This window comes from Eupeodes corollae, chromosome 1, assembly GCF_945859685.1.
Source record: "Eupeodes corollae chromosome 1, idEupCoro1.1, whole genome shotgun sequence".
NCBI lineage: Eukaryota > Metazoa > Arthropoda > Insecta > Diptera > Syrphidae > Eupeodes > Eupeodes corollae.
The window spans coordinates 258,727,701-258,746,523 of record NC_079147.1 but is presented as its reverse complement, the minus strand read 5'-3'; the positions used below and the strand labels follow the sequence as shown (position 1 = coordinate 258,746,523).

General features: G+C 28.2%; 1 protein-coding gene, 1 long non-coding RNA gene and 1 pseudogene across 2 annotated transcripts; all 3 read left to right on the top strand.

Moving 5' to 3' along the window:
* The first annotated feature begins 4,820 nt into the window (after positions 1–4,820).
* Positions 4,821–5,536, top strand: LOC129939316 (general odorant-binding protein 56d-like). The gene is made up of 2 exons (XM_056047290.1): positions 4,821–5,012; positions 5,103–5,536. Exons 1-2 carry the CDS (start codon positions 4,971–4,973, stop codon positions 5,448–5,450), a joined length of 390 nt encoding a protein of 129 aa, XP_055903265.1. The 5' UTR covers positions 4,821–4,970; the 3' UTR covers positions 5,451–5,536.
* A 3,741-nt stretch (positions 5,537–9,277) lies between these two features.
* Positions 9,278–9,842, top strand: LOC129939473 (uncharacterized). Its single transcript, XR_008780545.1, has 2 exons — positions 9,278–9,409; positions 9,478–9,842. It is a non-coding gene; the product is annotated as an uncharacterized LOC129939473 (long non-coding RNA).
* A 1,539-nt stretch (positions 9,843–11,381) lies between these two features.
* On the top strand, positions 11,382–12,512 carry LOC129950074 (putative nuclease HARBI1; annotated as a pseudogene).
* The last annotated feature ends 6,311 nt before the right edge of the window (positions 12,513–18,823 follow it).

Below are 18,823 nucleotides of genomic sequence, written 5' to 3'. Positions count from 1 at the left end.
TAATTACTTCGGATTTTCGACGTTTTGGAAAGTTTTCGAATGCCAAAATATGATAAACTCTACGTAGTCATAGTTACAACTTCTACAGTATTTAATTTCAAAATACAATATAATTATTGTAACACAGTATAATTCTTTCACTTCTTTGAATATAAAAATGGTCTAAGCTTTGTTTACAATTTAATGTTTTCAAAAAAAACCTCGCATCAAACCATATACAACTTTACGTATAGAATAATAAATTTAAAAACAAAAAACTACTTTTGTTGCTGTATAATTGTTTTTTATTGACATTTTCATTTAAACCACGTTTTTTGCCGGAAACGTGCATCACGTTTTAGTCACCAAATAATATAATATCTCACATATTAAAGCTCTGCATCTGAAATATAATTTTAATGAGCACCTTATATCAAGCAAAAAATATCAACCCAAGGACTCTTGCTTTTATGTTCACTTAATGAACAAAAACACAAAACAAAATCCATACTTTCATAATCTAACCTAGTTGTATACATATGTGTGTTTGTATGAGTATAAACCCCAATAACATAATTTTCAATGCATTTCTGCAACAGAAAAATAATAAAACAAAGAATTAAAAAAAGGAAGAAAATCTGATTAAATATTATGCTCTTCTGGCAAACTCTTTTTTAATGGCAATTATAATTTATTTGTTATTTCTGCATTGCATTTTTATTTTTATATAAATTAAATGTTTATTTAACAATGCGCTGATGCTTATTGTTTTATGTCGTGGTAATTTTTATACACCTATGCTCTTATATTTTTACAGTATAGAGCTCCTTATGCTCGTATAAATACTTTAACCACACAATTACATTGATAGAAACTCCGCATCTGAATATTTAATGGTTGGCGCAATCCGAAAAGGAAATAGCACTTTATACCAACTTGTAATGTAATCCAATGAATTAATAAATGTACCTATTAAGTGATAACTTTACTGTGCACTATACAAAATCCGGAAGTGTATACAGACTTCAAGTAATTAAACCATGCAGTGTACCACGTCCTAGTAATTTTTTAAAATTATGACACATTGATAATTTTTTGTACAAAAAGTTTATTCTACAAGTAGAATAATTTTTAACTTGTAATTTATAGGAACTAAAAGGCCAGTATTGCATTGGTAATAAAATCAAGAAGTGTACGAACCATACAACCTTTATTTTGATTTTAAGCTTATTTAGGAACTAATGAATTGGTTTGAATAATTTAATTTCGAACAAGATCTTTTACTGTCTTAAAATTACATGATGACCAAAAATATATAATTTTAGTGTTTATATTTTCTATAAACTGTGCAACATTTTGTAACGAAATACAAAATTAATTTGAAAAAAATCGTTTTAACGACTTTCGAACTTTTTTTGGTAAATTAATCGGTATTTCAATTTTTGAAAATAAACTTATTTTGTAAGTATATTTTTGAATCTGGAAGTGTGTGTATATGTTTAAAGTTTAAATAGACTCTCTGGATACAATTTTAGTTTTTTTTTTATTATTACAGAATTTCTGAATCCAAATTTGCAAATTATTCATTTAAAAAATGTAATTTCAAGTTTATTTAGAATCTTAATCAATGGTTTTTCGAGAATTGTGTGTCTGTAAGTCTGGGGTACCTTTTTCCGCTGTCGGTTAAATTTCAAGAACCGGCAGAGATATCGACTTAAAACAAATTTCGTTCACAGGTTTGAACATCAAAAGACGCTTAAAGGACCTTTAAACAAATTGAGCGATTGTTTGTTACTACAGCAATTTAAAAAATAAAAATTTGGTTCACCTCAAATATCATTTGAACTAATACCGCAAGCGAATTAGAAAATGTGTATTTCTTCAAAAAATTGATTGCCATTTAGTTTAACAAAAAAAAACATGATTTATAAACATTTTTCTCGAAAAGAGAGCGTTTTTTTTTATTAAAAATTGTATGTATTAAAAACTATACAATTTTTAAGTTTTATCTTAAAAATAATTTTTGGTGCTTATAAATCTTATAAATAAAGAAATAATTAAAATCGGTTCATTAGTTCTTGAGAAAACTTAAAAATAAATAAAATGCACAGCTATGTCAGATGAACGTGCTCATGTATCCAAATAATCTGTTAAAAAATATTTCTTGGCTTTTAATATAACCTGAAATTGTCAAAATTTGTATTTGCCAATCCTCAAAATGTTTTAATTTTAAATAAATGTCTTATATTTATTGGTATGTTTTTATTTAGAACTTATTAATATAAGTTTTACAGTTCAACTAAAATGATGATGAAAAAAGTTTAATATTTTTTTTTTAAATCAAAAATAAAAATAATGACATTTTTGATCATGAAGTATTAATAAGGCAGCTTGTGTAGAAGAAAAGGAAAACAGTTATTTAGTTTTTGAGAAAACATAAAACCTTAATAACTTTTCTATGGTTTACCCTTCTGGAACAATACAAACATTTTTTTTATATTGAAGATATGCTAAATTAAAGAAAAAAAGAGGCCAAAATGCGACCCACACTGAAAACTATCCATTTCATTTTCCGATTTGTCTTGCTTAGAAGGTTTCAGGTGTTTTATTAAAAAAAAATGTAAAAATGTTGAATTTTTATAAAAAAAATGTCCGAATGTCGAAAACAATATTTTCTATGAAATAAAATAATTTCTAAGCCAATATCTCAAATTTTGAAAAGATATTTGAGTCGAAAATCAATTTTTATCAATTTTAAGTATTTTTTTTGTAAGTTTTTATTTTTACTTTCGAACTCCAGATTTTAATCAAACATGATATTATGATGGTAGAAAAGTCGAAAAAAATAGATCCCGCGATTCAGTCCGCTCGGTTTTGTCTGTCTGTCCACGTTCCTACAGCCTAAACCATTCGGTCGATTGAGTTTAAACTTGGAAGTTAAGGCTTTAAGGAGATTCGCGTTAGGCGCTTTTTAATTTTTTTTTGAGAACAAAACTAACAGTGGCCCCCATACAATTTTGTTAGTCAAAAAACTAAAATTTTGTAACTTGGCTTCTTTTAATAAGAGAAACGTATTTTTGTATTGTTCAGGAAAGGTTCTGCTCATAGAACCGTTATTTTGTTTTTTAATTTTCTCAGCAACTTATTAACTGATTTCAATAATTTTTTTCTGAATAAGCTCTTATATTGCCTTAACAATATTTGATTATTGAATTTTATTTTTCAAAATTCTATATCTCAAAAACAGATCAAAATTTTTTACGAAATTCAAATGTTGAGCGTATATTTACAATCACTAAACAACTGCATTCCAAAAATATTTTTAGAAAAAAATTGAAAAATTTTATACATACAAAATTAATTTAAAAAAAACCGCTCTAAAACTTTTTCAAAAAAAAAAAAATGAAAAACCAAGGGTTTTTTGATTTATAACATTTCATTTAAATTTTTGAAGACAAACTTATTTTTCAGGTAAAATTTTGAATATTAAATTTTTTTTTTAATTATTAGCTTCCCAAAGGAAGTTATTGTAATGAGTCCTATTTGTCAAATTGAAAATTCTGAAATTTCTCGACGTTTCAAGGTCCCTAGAGTCGAAATAAAAGATTTTTAGAAAGATGTCTATGCGTGCGTGTGTACGTATTATCGTACTTCCGTACGTCCGCACGTTCGCGACATTTTTTCGTCGTTCATAGCTCAAGAACCAGAAGAGATATCGATTTCAAATACATTTTTTTATACAGATAATAAGGCAGAAAGATGCAGAAAGGGCTCTCAAGAAAATTGCGTGGGTGGTTTTTTTTAACCTGTTTTTGGTTAACCTTAAATATCTTGAATTAAATTTTAAAACAATTTTGTGCAACGAAGAATAATGTAAAAATAAAATTTTGAGAAAAAAAGAGTCGACAGTTTTTTTTATAAAAAATAAAAATCTAAAAAAAACATTACTTAAAGTTGGTAAAAATTGAATATCGATTCAAATTTCTTTTCAAAAACTTAAAATTTAATCTTCAAACTTATTTTATCATCATTCTGAAAAATGTCGAGAAAAATCGAATTGAAAGTTTTTTTTTTTTTTAATAAAAACTTAAAAAAAAAATTAATAAAAGTTGGTAAAAATTGATTTTGGACTCAAATATCTTTTCAAAAATTTTAGATATTGGCGTTAAACTACTTTTATCTTTAAAAAAATATTGTTGTTAACGTTCAGTAAAATTTTGAAAAAAATCGTATTGACAGTTTTTGTGCAAAAAATTAAAAACCTAAACAAATTTAACAAAAGTTGGTAAAAATTGATTTTCGACTCAAGTATCTTTTCAAAAATTGGAAATATTGGCTTCGAACTAATTTTATCTTATAAGAAATATTGTTTTCAACATTCGGTAAAATTTTGAAAAAAGTCGAATTGACAGTTTTCTTACAAAAATTAAAACTCTAAAAAAAATAATACTAAAACTTGGCAAAAATTGATTTTCGACTCAAATAGCTTTTCAAAAATTGACCCCCCCTTAGTTATCAAAATAAAGCTCTCATATAAATTATTTTCATTTTTGCCAAAACAACAACAAAAAAACTAAAAACAAAACAAAATAATCTTTTTATACCAGTTTAAAAAAAATCTGTTTTAATTAAAAGCTACAATAATGATATTTAATTTAGATTTACTTCAACTCAAAACTTGACACGTTCATAATTGTCATGTCATTGTTATTTTAATAATAGCTCATTCGTTTTATTGTCTCTTTTGAACTTAAAAGTGAAGTCAGTTTTTTAATCAAATACGGTTGATTTAGATTAATAGCTTCAAATTTAAAGTTTCCCCTACAAAAGTCTAGCAAGCTGGCTCTTTTAACAAATAAATATGTGCATATGGTTCATTTATAAGCACTGTGCGCAAATCTGCTAACTACATCTCACTCAGGAGGATCCCTTAAACACTTCTCTTGAATCTATTTGTTTTTATTGTACAAACAAAAGTTTTAAATTTTATAATGAAAACATTTGTAATTGCTTTAATAGTTTTAATGATTAAGGTAAAATAATTTGTATGTATACATTTAATGTTTTTTAATTTAAATTGACTCTCAAACTAAAATAATATTCATTGCTCTTGTCTGTTGCAGGAAATTATAGCGGGCCCAGAGGATGTTATTTGTAGGCAAAAAATAGGAATAACCTTCGAAGAAAGTTCGGATTTTTTGCAAAGAGCAAAAATACCCGAAATCAGAGATCAGATGGATCAAAAGTATAAATGTTTTGTATTATGCTTAATGGAGGAAATGAATATCCTTGATGGTTGTTCTTATCAGTTGGAATTAGGCAAACAACGTGTATCAGAAATGGGATTGGCGAAATTAATACCTATATTGGATAGCTGCAAGGATAGTTCGGTAGGAAGCGAACCATGTGATTGTGGATATAATGTATTCAAGTGCGTTCTTGATGGAATGATGGCAATGGAAGAACAATAGATCTATTGCCTGCAACAAAAAAAAATTACTTAAAATTAAAAAATAAATAATAATAAATATTTATGCATTAATTAATATGAATTTAAGATCTTGAGGCCTGCTTAATAGTGCAATATTTGTGCCAAATGTTATGAAATTTGTGTTAAATGGTAGCGGAAGTAGGTATTTCTTAATTTATTATTTTAAGAGACCTTAAACTAAAGATATCATTTTTATTTAAGAACATCATTTTTTATTAACTTCTCATTGCAAATGATTGAAAAACCGGAAATATAGAAAAGATTTACAAAAATCAATGAGTGATTTCTTTCTCGAAAACAAATTTAAACAAAGGCTGGGATGTGACCCACACTGATAACTTCCCATTCCGTCTGTCGATTTGACTTGCTTAAAAGGTTTGTAGGTTTTCATGTTTTGTTAAAAAAGGTATCACTTAAAATATTCTAAAAAAATTTAAAACATCCAACAATAATTTGCGTATGATGAAATAGTTTGATTTCAAAATATATTTTTGTTAAAGAGATTTTTAGTCATTCACCAATTTTCTTAGAATTTCTTCAAGGTTTTTCATTTCTTATATAGACACATACAATTTGATTGAATCAAATTAATTTGAAATCAATATTTTCCATTATTCACGGGATATCGAGAACCGAACATCAATTTTTACCAATTTTGCGTGCTATTTTTTGTATATTTTAATTTTGTATGAAAAAACCGACCACTAAAACTTTATTAAAAAATTATTGATTGTTGAAAACAATATTTTTTATAAAATAAAATTAAATTGAAGCCTAATATTAAATTTTTGAACAGATATTTGAGTCGAAAATCAATTTTAACCAACTTTAATTAATTTATTTTAGGTATTTGTTTTTTTATTAAAAATTGTTGATTCAATTTCTCTCAAAATTTGACCGAATGCTTACAACAATATTTCTTGTCAGATAAAATTAGTTTTAAGTAATTTTTTTTAATTTTTGAAAAGATAATTGAGTGGAAAATCAATTTTTGTTAATTTTTTTTTAGTTTTTTTTATTTTTTGTACAAAAACTGTCAATTCGATTTTACTCAACATTTTACTAAATAATGAAAATAGTATTTTTATAAAACAAAATAAGTTATGACTTCCATAATCTCATATTTTTGAAAACATATTTATCCAAAATCAATTTAAACAACTTTGAGTATCGTTTTTTTTTAGGTTCTTATTAAAAAAAAAAAAAAAACTGTCATTTCGATTTAACTCAACATTTTACCAGATATCAAAAACGATATGCTTATGTGTGAAAAAATTGTTTTTCAGTTTTTTCTGATTTATACAAAAAACCGTTAATTGGATTTTTCCAAAAAATATATTTGTTTATATCGCGTTACAATACATAATAAAGAATTTAATTTAAGTCTCTAGCGTTATTGTTTAGTGAGGTATTTAGGGTTAACCAAATATTTATGGTAAAAAAACCACGCATTTAATTTTTTTGAGAGTCCTTTTTGCATTTTTCTGCATTATTTTCTATATAAAACAATTTATTTAGACTGGATTTCTCTACTGGTTCTTGAGCTATGAACCACGAAAAAAATGTCGCAAACGTTCTGAGGTACGGGTCTATGTACACACGAAAAATGTGCACATTTTCAATTCGACAAATCGGACCGTTTACAATAATATTTTTGATAAGAATTATCGCCAATTTAATTTTTTCAAACATGGAATAACTATTTCGATGCCTCTTAAAATATTTAACAAAAGTTAAATACGTTACTAAAAATTGGTTTTCCAATCAAATATTAGGAGATTGACATTCTAATTTGTTTTTTATACGGAAAAACGTTATACAAAATGTTCAATGTAATTTTTAAATTCCCATAGAAAGTTATTGTAATGGGTCCGAGTTGTCAAATTGAAAACTTTGACATTTATCGACGTTTCAAGGTCCCTAGAGTAGAAAAAAAGATTTTTAGAAGGATGTGTGTGCGTGCGTTTGTGCGTATCTTCGTACGTCCATACGTTCGCGACGTTTTTTTCGTTGCCCATAGCTCAAGAACCAGAAGAGTTATAGTTACAAATGTTGTTATATAGATAATAAGACAGAAAGATGCAGAAAGGGCTCCCAAGAAAATTGCGTGGGCGTTTTTTTACCATTGCAGTTTAAAAAAAAAGGTGAAAAATTTGGTTAACCCTAAATATCTCATGAACCCATAGCTCTAGAGACTAAAGTATATATAATATATTTAACGTGATACCAAACAAGTATATTTTTGGAAGAAATCCAATTAACGGTTATTTTAAAAATAAAAAAAAAAAACAAAAAATTATGTCGCCTCGAAAATTGTACAATTTTGTGCAACAAAGAATAATGTTTTTGTCATCTGATAAAATTTTGAAAAAATCAAATTGATAGTTGGTAAAAACTAAATTTCACACAAAATTTAAATCTGCAAAAAATAGTAAAAATCGGTTTTCGACTAAATGTCTCGTTAACTAAAATAGATTTTGAAATCAAACGATTTCATCATAAACGCAAAATATTGTTGATAATTTAAAATTTTTTAAAAATGATTCAACAAACAACTTTTTTAACAAAACACGAAAACCGACAAACTTTTAAGCAAGACAAATCGACAGTAGGGATGGGAAGTTATCAGTGCGGATCGCATCGCAGCCTCTTTTTATAAATTCAAATTATATTTTTCAAATATGTATAAAAAAATCAACCAAAAATTAGTACATCTTTTCTCAAATATTTTGAAAAAATATATCGGGTCACAATCCTTTTTTTACTTGCGAAATATAGGAACTACATACATTTTTGGCAAGAGATTTTATTCAATCATGACATTACGATGGTAGAAAAGTCTTAAAAAGTGGGTACCCCGATTCCGTCCGTCTGTCTTCACCTTTATAGCTTATTTAAAATTGTAAATCAAATTTTAAAGGTGTCAAGTGAGATCAAAAATAAAAGTGGTTCCCAGACAAATTTACTGTAAATCGAAATTTCGAATTTTCTCAAACCGATAGATTTTTTTAAACTTTTCTTTATATTTTTCTTCTAATTCGACATCTTACAATAAAAAATAAAAGTGTTATTTTGTTTTTTAAGTTTTCTCAAGAATTAATCACATATTTTAAAAATTATTATTCTGCACAAGCTCATATTTGATGATCAAACATTTTACTTTCGATATCTCGAAAGTGAATCGTTAGTTTTTCTTGCGAAATTAAAACGTAAAATGTATTTTTATAAGCTTTAAATAACTGCATACTAAAAATATTTTTAAACTAAGAATGTAAAATTTTATATATAAAAATTATTAATCAAAAAAACACTTACCTACTATTTAAAAAAAAAAATTAATGGAGAATAAACTTTTGAAAACAAACATTTTTAAAATTTAAATATTCTTGATTTTAAGCCATTTCTGAAAGTAGTTTATCTATAAATGGCCAACATTTTAGGTTAGCTTAAAAAAGCCCGAAACCTTTTACTACACTTTTTTTTAAGTTTATATTTTTTTTTCTGCTTGATGCATTAGTAATATATACAAGACTTATTAGAATGTATTGAAAATTATAATGTCATACTATATTCAAACTTTTTACACAAGATGTTGTCTAACTATAATTTAAATATTATTCGCTCATGTTTAAACGACAAAAACGTTATTTATCTACTTTTGTTGTTTGGTTTATCACGATACTGTGAGTACTTTTTGTCAGCAACTAGAGTATTGTATTAAACAATAATAAATGATTAAAATAATCATGAAAACAAGATCTAGCAATATTCATTACGTATAGAAACATTTACTATGAGTACTGTGTTCATTAAACAAAATATACACATATTGAAACCCGTCTATATAAACTGTAACACAGCCAGACTTAATTTTTATAAAGTTTCAATTAAATTTAGAACAACATGTTTTTAGTCACCTTCGTTTTGTTATTGTCTACTGTAAGTGCTTTGTTTAAAATCAATTACGAATTCCAAAAATCTGTTTAAAAAAGAAAACGTTGTAATAGCCTTTACAAACAATTTTCACTGAAGCCGTTGATCCCAGTATCGAATGTATGGATATCGAAAATATTCAAGATAAGGATGCTTTTGAATTTTTCACCCAAAACCTAAGTATTGCTGAAAACAAACCGAGATTAAAGTGCTATGCTGCATGCTGTCTTGAGTTTATGCGTGCATTACAACGTGGTTGCAACTATCAGCCGGAATCAGGTAAAAAGTATGTCATCGATAATGGATTAAGAAAGGATATGTTGTCAGCATATGATGCATGTCATAATAGTACGACTAGTGTGGAACGTTGTCAGTGCGGATTTGATATTTATAAGTGTATTGCGGAATATATGGACCTTCAAAGAAATGATTTTTAAAAGACAAAGTGAATGTAAAAATATTAAATGTTTTTGATTGAAGCTTAAATTGAATTTCTTAAAGTTAAATTTAAATAACAATGAAAGTTTTATAACTCGAACCATGAAATTTAAATGTTAAAAAATTGGAATATGATTCATTGGTATTTGTTTATAAAAAAAAATTATAAAGCTTTACTGTAAACTTCACTTTAATATCCTTACAATAAATCTAAATAGGGGAGAGTAAGTTGGGCTGCACTTTTTTGTATTCAAGCTTCAGTTAATAGTATTAAAATAAAACTAAAATATTTTGAAATTCAAAAAATTTGACAAACTGACTAAATCAATTTTCCATTCTTCTTATATTATAAAAAATGTTTATTTTGCGTTTTGAAGAAATATGTATACACAGACATACATAAACACTAATTTAAAAAATGCAATTAGAAAATTCAGCTGTTGCCAAGAATATCCCAGTCTCCCTTAAACATTAGTAGAACTCCTTCATTTAAAAAATACATAAAACAAAGTTTTAATCATAAAAATATAACGACTTTGCTATAGTAGGTACGATGGTGTAAGAATAGAGTTGGAAGAATCACACGATACAAATATTTCTCGCACTCTCAATTCAAAATGGATATTTCCGTTTTGAAAGTACAACAAAAAAGGAAGTTAACACCCCGTAAAGAAAGGATACACAAACATGAAGTTCTTCAATACATAAAATGGAATTTTTTTTTCCGCGTAGTTCTACTTTTTGAACTACTTCTGTGTGCAATGATTGATAGTTTTGAAGTAATTTTTCTTTGTGCACACAAATTAGCTGCAAAGTTCGCATAAGCTTTTCATTAAAATTGAAAAATGAGGGGTTGTATATTTCGTTAGAATGTGAAAAGAGTTTAAAATTAAGTACTCATAATGTGTTGCAGGTTATGAAATTTGCTAAATTTTTGAGATTTTTAAACGAGTGTAAAGTACAATGAACTGCAATATTGATTTGAGATGAACCTTAAAATTAAATTGAGAATATTAATGTACGTGAATTACTCATTTTTTAACTACGCCAATAAAAGTAGCAACTTCTTTTTATTAAATAATGCTAAAATTTTGGTTATCTGGCCAGTACCTTTGAACAATAGAGGAATTCACGATCTAGTGCATTTAGTCTGGGAATTGCATTTGAGTGTAAATATATGCACAACATAGTGGACATCAACGATCCAGCCCGGAAGGTCTTCAAATCCAATCCCGACAGACGGCGCAGTAGAGGAAGACCGCGACTCAAGTGGCGCACGCAGTTGGAAGAGGACCTCAACCAACTTGGCGTGCGAAACTGGAGACAGCTAGCTAGGGACCGAGCTGGCTGGAAACGCTTGTTGGTTGAGGCCCAGGTCCGCCCCGGACTGTAGCGCCACCTTAAGTAAGTAGTGAACGCCCGAAAAGCAAATAAAAAAGCAAGGTGTTCTTGCAACGATTTTTGACAGTTGTGAGAACAGCTGATTATTGTTATTTTTATGTGAAATTCAAAAGTTTATTTTGGTTTTAATACGCCGAGGAAAACTGAAAAAAAACAAATTATTGATTCTCTTTTAGAAGAAGCTGCTGCTACAATTATTGATGAAGGTAAGCCAATTATTCTTATACATAATTTTTAATGATAAAAAAAATATCTCAGAAATTTCGGATGACGATGACGCTATGGAAGATGTTTTCGATGATTAAGAGGAAAATCTTTCAATTGTAATGGCTCACCGTAGGGGAATGTCGGATATTATTCCTAAATGTCATAAATGGCGTGACAATGTACTAACTATGATGGATGAAGCGAGATTTCGACAACTTCTTAGAGTTGGAAGAGATCAATTTTCCAAATTGATAAACTTAATACAAAAAGATGAGGAGTTTAATAAGGCGCATTCTTGTAAGCAGTTTTGAATTGAATTGCAACTAGCCATTGTACTTTTTCGACTTGGTTCATCTGAAGAAAGCGCTGCATTTAGAAAAATTGCAACTACTTTCGGAGTAGGAGACGCAGGCACCATCTACAAAATAACTAAAAGAATTTTTAAGGTGCTTTTAAAATTGCAGTCTACGTATATATTTTAGCCAAATGCGTTTGAGCGTGCACAAATTCTTGCAGACACATTCCATGAACTGCCATTTTGCATTGGATATATCGATGGAACTGAAATAGAGCTTGCAGAAGCACCAATAGTAGACCACACTGCTTACTTTTCCAGAAACCATACGTACTCTATAAAAGCGCAAGTAATGTGTGACAATAAATTGAAAATAAGGCGTGTAGTAGTTGGCCATCCTGGAAGTTGGCATGATGCCCGAATTTTTCGGAACAGTTCGCTGTTTAAAAATATTGAACTTTACTTTTCTTCGTAGCAATGGATAGCTGGAGATTCGGCATATCCTCTGTCTGAAAATTTAATAACTCCATACAGGAACATTTAGATAGAAGCGCTCGTATTAATTTTAATTTGAGGCATAGCAAGTACCGCGTAATAGTAGAGTATTGTTTTGGTGTTCTCAAAGAAAGATTTGGTAGCCTAAAGCAGCTTAGAATGCGCATTGCTAACAGAGAAAGCCATAAGTTATGTTGCGATTGGTTTACTGTATGCTGCATTTTACATAATATTGTACTGGAAAAGGATTTAAATAACCTGTGGAACCGGTAAAACTAGCAGAAGACTTCAATAATGGCGAAGAAATTACAAGCTGTTCTGCTGAAACAAAAAGACAAGCGATATACTCCCTCATGTTCCCTTAATAATATATGATTTAAAGTAAAAGAAAAGTTAAAAAAAAATAACTTTATTTATCCACTATTATAAATTCATTTCATAAAAAAAATTATTAAAAATACATTTCAAAACAAAACTCAAAACATTCATTTAAAAAAAAAAATTAAAAATTAATAACACAACTTAGAAATTCATTCATTACTTATTTTTTTTTTTCATTTTTGGTATTTCAACTCCAATTCATACCTCTTTAGACGCTCTTCCTTTTCCATTTTAAGAATTCTCAATTTTTCTTCATTTTCTATTTCAAGTACTTTAATGTCCAGCTCGCGTTTTCTTAAATCTATATCAGCTTTAATTTTTTCTTCATCTAATTTCAATTTTTTTTTCGTTAAACATAACTTCATTCTCATGTTTGGATTTCTCCCATTCCCATTTCATTTTGTACATTTCTGTACGCTCTGCTTGGAATTCCGCCAGGTGAGCAGCTGACCATTTTGGCGCTATTTTTTTTTAATTTGTCGGCAAATTCCTGCCCTTTTTTAGAAACTGGCGTGGTTGTGACACTTTGTAAACTTAATAGCGTAGGATTCGTTTCAGAAGTTACATCGGCACTAGCTTCACAGAGTTCTGAATTCTCTGCTATAGAAATATCTACAACTTCGTATGCCACAAGTTCGTCAATATCCAAGTAATTCAATTGGTCCTTTGTATATCCCGTGTCATGCACTTCAAAAGCGCATTGTGAATAAACTTTTGCACCGAAAATTTCACTTAATTGCTTGTAGTGCGGACACATTTGCAATATTTTACCTTAAATAACAATTATATTTAATTCAGTTTGTTTGAGTTATGAAAATATTTTACCTTCCACACTTGAAATGCCTTCATCAGTCTCTTGAACACCAGCTCCTGTTGACATTTTCCAGTCGTTCGTCTTTTTATATGTAGACTTTAAATGTCGTACCTTCCACTTTATCAACTCCCAATTGGCATCAATAGTTGTTTCAGCAATCATTTTTTTATAATAAAGTTGTGCTGTTGGTAGCTATAAAAAACAGCAAATACTTGTAAAGAAATGTTAAATATTGTTGATTAATATTACCTCCAAGTCCGGATTATCCCGTATATAGTTTAAAACTATTTTAATTTCGTCAATTGACCACTTTTTATTCGGTTTTTCTTTTTTTTTATTTATTTTAATTAGATCAGCCATGTTGATTATTTAAATATCAGCTGATTTATTGCTGTCAAAACAGTGTTGCTAATGCTTGTGCATTTGTATAATAACCCTAAAGGTTTCAGCGAAGTAAATTTGCACTAGTAAAGCATGTGCATATTCATATATTTTGTTAGTGTAGAGCATCTGTATGCACATGCACTGATGCAAGACCATTTACACCAGATCGTAAATTCCCCTAATGTAATAAGTACATCCTTAGCTAATTTTCACCTTTGAAAGAATCCTTGTTTAAGAAATTAGTTCAGAAATTATTGTTTTGTTTAAATTGTTTTTTTCCGTGAAAAGAGATTTTTTTAAAAATATTTTAACCAAAATATGTTCACTACTTGGCACGTATAAAAAGAAATTGTCCAGCAAAAGGGGTTAATTGTTTAACAATACAAGTTTTAAAAAACGCATACGCCTAGGTGAATATCCAAAAAAAACTTTCCTTTGAAGTTAATGAAGTTTTTAGATTTGAAAATAAATATGTCGGGAATTTTCCGAAATTTTGAAAAACTTACTTTTGGCTGCAATATTAGTATCTTGTATTGCTGTAAATCTATTATAAGGCTGTTATAAAGTTAGTTTGTATAATACATTCATCTTTAGATTGCTTCCCTTCGAAGCATGGTAAAGCACTTGGTCTTAAGTCAAACGATGAAAAACTGCCTTGAATAGTCTTTAAGTTTTAAATTTTTCAATGAAGAATTTTTATTTTTTCTTTATTAACTTTCCATAGGAAGTTATTGTAATGGGTCCGATTTGTAAAATTGAAAATTTTGACATTTATCGACGTTTCAAGGTCCCTAGAGTCGAAATAAAATATTTTTAGAAAGATGTCTGTGCGTGCGTGTGTACGTACGTTCGCGACGTTTTTTTCGTCCTCCATAGCTCAAGAACCAGAAGAGATATCGACTTCAATTAAATTTTGTTATACAGATAATAAGACAGAAAGATGCAGAAAGGGCTTTTAAGAAAATTACGTAGGTGGATTTTTTACCATAGCAGTTTGAAAAAGGTGAACATTTTGGTTAACCCTAAATATCTAACGAACCAAAAACGGTAGAGCCTTGAATTAAATTTTATATAATAAATTGTAACGTGATATCAAAGAAATATATTTTTTTGAAAAAAATCCATTTAACGGTTTTTTTATAAATCAAAAAAACTGACATACAAAATTTGTCACCTCCAAAATTTTACGACTAAAATATGATTTCATCTAGAAAACAATTTTGTGCAAAGAAGACAAATGTTTTTGACATTTGATAAAATTTTGAGATAAATCGACTATACAGTTTTTTTTACAAAAAATAAAAACCTAAAAAAAAAATTAATAAAAGTTGATAAAAATTGATTTTCGATTAAAATATCTTTTTAAAACTTTGAGATATTGGCTTTAATTTACTTTTATCTTTCAAAAAATATTGTTGTCCACATTCAGTAACATTTTGAAAAAAAATCGAATTGACAGTTTTCTACAAAAAATTTAAAACCGAAAAAAAAATAACGAAGTTGGTAAAAAATGATTTTCGACTCAAATATCTTTTCAAAAATTTTATATAATAGCTTCTGACTAATTTTTACTTATAAAAAATATTGTTATCAACATAAGGACAAATTTTGAGAAAAATCGAATTAACAGTTTTTTTTACAAAAAATAAAAACCTAAAAAAAAAATGTATAAAAGTTGGTAAAATTGATTTTAGACTCAAATATCTTTTCAAAAATTGTAGATATTGGCTTTTAACTACTTTTATCTTTCAAACAATATTGTTGTTAACATTCAGTAAAATTTTGAAAAAAATCTAATTGACATTTTTTTGTACAAAAAATTAAAAACCTAAAAAACATTAAACAAAAGTTGATTGATTTTCGACTCAAATATCTTTTCAAAAATTTGAAATATTCGTTCAAACTTATTTTGTTTCTAAGAAATATTGTTTTCGATATTTTAGTAATTTTTATATAAAAATCCAACAGTCCGTTTTTCATAAAAAATTAAATCTACATAAAATAGTACGCAAATTTGATAAAAATTGATACATATAAACAAACTTTTAAGCAAGACAAATCGACAGACGGGATGGGAAGTTATCAGTGTGGGTCGCATCCCATCCTATTTTTTGTACAGTATTGTAGTTTGAATCAACTACCGCGTATGCAATTTTGTTATTATTAACTGATTCGTCGTCGGTATAGAGGAATTTATATTGCTGTTTAGATATATTGTTGTACATTTCATTAAACAGTAGCCTGAAATTGATAGGATCAAGATTCGTTTTTTTTTTAAAGCAGCGAGTTGAGTATCAATACTGCTTTCCTTTAATGTCCAAGGGGGAAACACACCTGGTTTTGTTTTTATAGGTCTAAGTGCAATATTCAGATCGTTTGCAATTTGAATTCCTTTATAGATAACGTGTTCACATTTGGGTTTGGTTTTACGTTTCATTGAAAGTGAAAGATCCTTTCATCCTTTCCATATGAAATCAGGAATTTTGTTATTAATTTGGCAGTAAGAATGTCTCTTCGTTCTTCAAGTGAAAGAAATCCATCGGATAGAAAGATTGGGGATAGGTGTTGTAGGGAAGGCGTCTCGGTCAATTCTGAGTGCTGAATGATAGGGAGCTTTGAGTTTACAGAACTGAATTTGTGGGTAGTTTCCGAAAATAGGGAGCTCGTAATCGATTTTTGCTAAAATGATAGCACGTACAACGTTCAAAATTAAGCTGGGATGAACCCTGCTTTTTTGTTACAAAAGTATTTTATTGTATTTAAACGTGATATGAGAGCTATATTTAATATTTCAATATGCGAAGACCAACGATAAGTTTTGTTAATGGTAAGGCTAAGGATTTTTAATGCATTGATGCTGTTAAGTGTGAAGTTACCAAGATCTAACGAAAAGTCTTTACAGCTGGTTTTACCGCAGATATGGAGCAGGTGGCTTTTTTTTTTGTTGAGATTTTAGCGCCCGATGTTTCAGCCCATTCTGTTATTTTGTCTAAAATTCTAATAAGGGTTTCTTGTGTCAAGATGATAGATGATTCTTATTATTCTTGAACTAAGCTGCCATCCTTTCAATTGCTTAAGTATAGTGTGTGTACCAATTTTTTCAAAGCCTCTTTCAAAGTCCAAGGAAATAATAGAACTGTGATTACGAGTTGATAGTATGTTGGAAACGGTATAGTCTATGTGTAATAAGGCTTCTACTGTACCTTTGTTAGGTCTAAAACCTACTTGTGCTTTGTTTATTAGGTTGGTCAGTTCTATGTACCACAGTAGTCTCTTTGCTAATATTTTTGTAAAAAACTTTGCTGAGGCAAGGTAGCAAAGGTATAGGACGGTAACTATCTTATTTATTAACTTCCCATAGGAAGTTATTGTAATGGGTCCGATTTGTCAAATTGAAAATTTTGACATTTCTCGACGTTTCAAGGTCCCTAGAGTCGAAATAAAAGATTTTTAGAAAGATGTCTGTGCGTGCGTGTGTACGTACGTTTGTACGTACGTTTGTATGTCCGTACGTCCGTACGTTCGCGACGTTTTTTTCGTCGTCCATAGCTCAAGAACCAGAAGTGATATCGATTTCAAATAAATTTTGTTATACAGATAATAAGGCAGAAAGATGCAGAAAGGGCTCTCTAGAAAATTGCGTGGGTGGTTTTTTTACTATAGCAGTTTGAAAAAAAGGTGAACATTTTGGTTAACCCTAAATATCTTACGAACCAAAAACGCTAGAGACTTGAATTAAATTTTATATAATATATTGTAACAAGATACCAAACAGGTATATTTTTTGAAAAAAATCAATATAACGTTTTTTTTTTAAATCAATAAAACTGAAAAAAAAAATTTGTCACCTCCAAAATTTTACGACTGAAATATGATTTCATCTCTAAAACAATTTTGTGCAACGAAGAATAATGTTTTTGACATCTGATATAATTTTGAGAAAAATCTAATTGACAGTTTTTTTATAAAAAATAAAAATCTAAAAAAAAACATTACTCAAAGTTCGTAAAAATTGAATATCGATTTATCTTTTCAAAAACTTGAAATTTAGGCTTCAAGCTAATTTTACCTTATAAGAAATATTGTTTTCAACATTTTGAAAAATGTTGAGAAAAATCGAATTGACAGTTCTTTACAAAAAATAAAAACCTAAAAAAAAATTTATAAAAGTTGGTAAAAATTGATTTTCGACTCGAATATCTTTTCAAAACTTTGAGATATTGGCTTTAATTTACTTTCAAAAAATCTCGTTTTCAACATTCAGTAAAAGTTTGAAAAAAATCGAATTGACAGTTTTTTTATAAAAAATAAAAACCTTAAAAAAAAAATGTATAAAACTTGGTAAAAATTGATTTTCGACTCAAATATCTTTTCAAAAATTTTAAATAATGGCTTCAAAGTAATTTTTTCTCATAAGAAATATTGTTTTCAACATTTGGTAAAATTTTTAAAAAATCGAATTGACTGTTTTTTTACAAAAAATAAAACTCTAAAAAAAAACAATACTAAAACTTCGTAAAAATTTACTTTCGACTCAAATAGCTTTTCAAAACTTAAAAATATTGGCTTGAAACTTATTTTCTTTCACAGAAAATATTGTTTTCGATATTCAGTAATTTTCATATAAAAATCCAACTGTCCGTTTTTTCATAAAAAAATAAATCTACAAAAAATAGTACGCAAATTTGGTAAAAGTTGATACGAGTACATATAGACAAACTTTTAAGCAAGACAAATCGACAGACGGGATGGGAAGTTATCAGTGTGGGTCGCATCCCAGCGTCTTTTTGTTATTTTTTTTGGCTTCAGTATAGGTACTATAGCTGCCGTTTTCGATTGGTTTGGATGCATGAAAACATATTCTTGTATAGATTGCAAAGGCGTGATTTGGCTGTTTTCGATAGATGAGAGATCATGGGGTACGATATACGGTCATATGAAGGAGTTGAACCTTTTAAGCTTTTTAGGTTGAAGTCGAACTCTGATATGGTAATCGGTAATTAAT

Coding starts and splice junctions, on each gene's coding strand:
- LOC129939316 (XM_056047290.1), top strand. CDS start 4,971: ATGAAAACATTTGTAATTGCTTTAATAGTTTTAATGATTAAG. Junction 5,013..5,102: donor TAATAGTTTTAATGATTAAG/GTAAAATAATTT, acceptor TGTCTGTTGCAG/GAAATTATAGCGGGCCCAGA.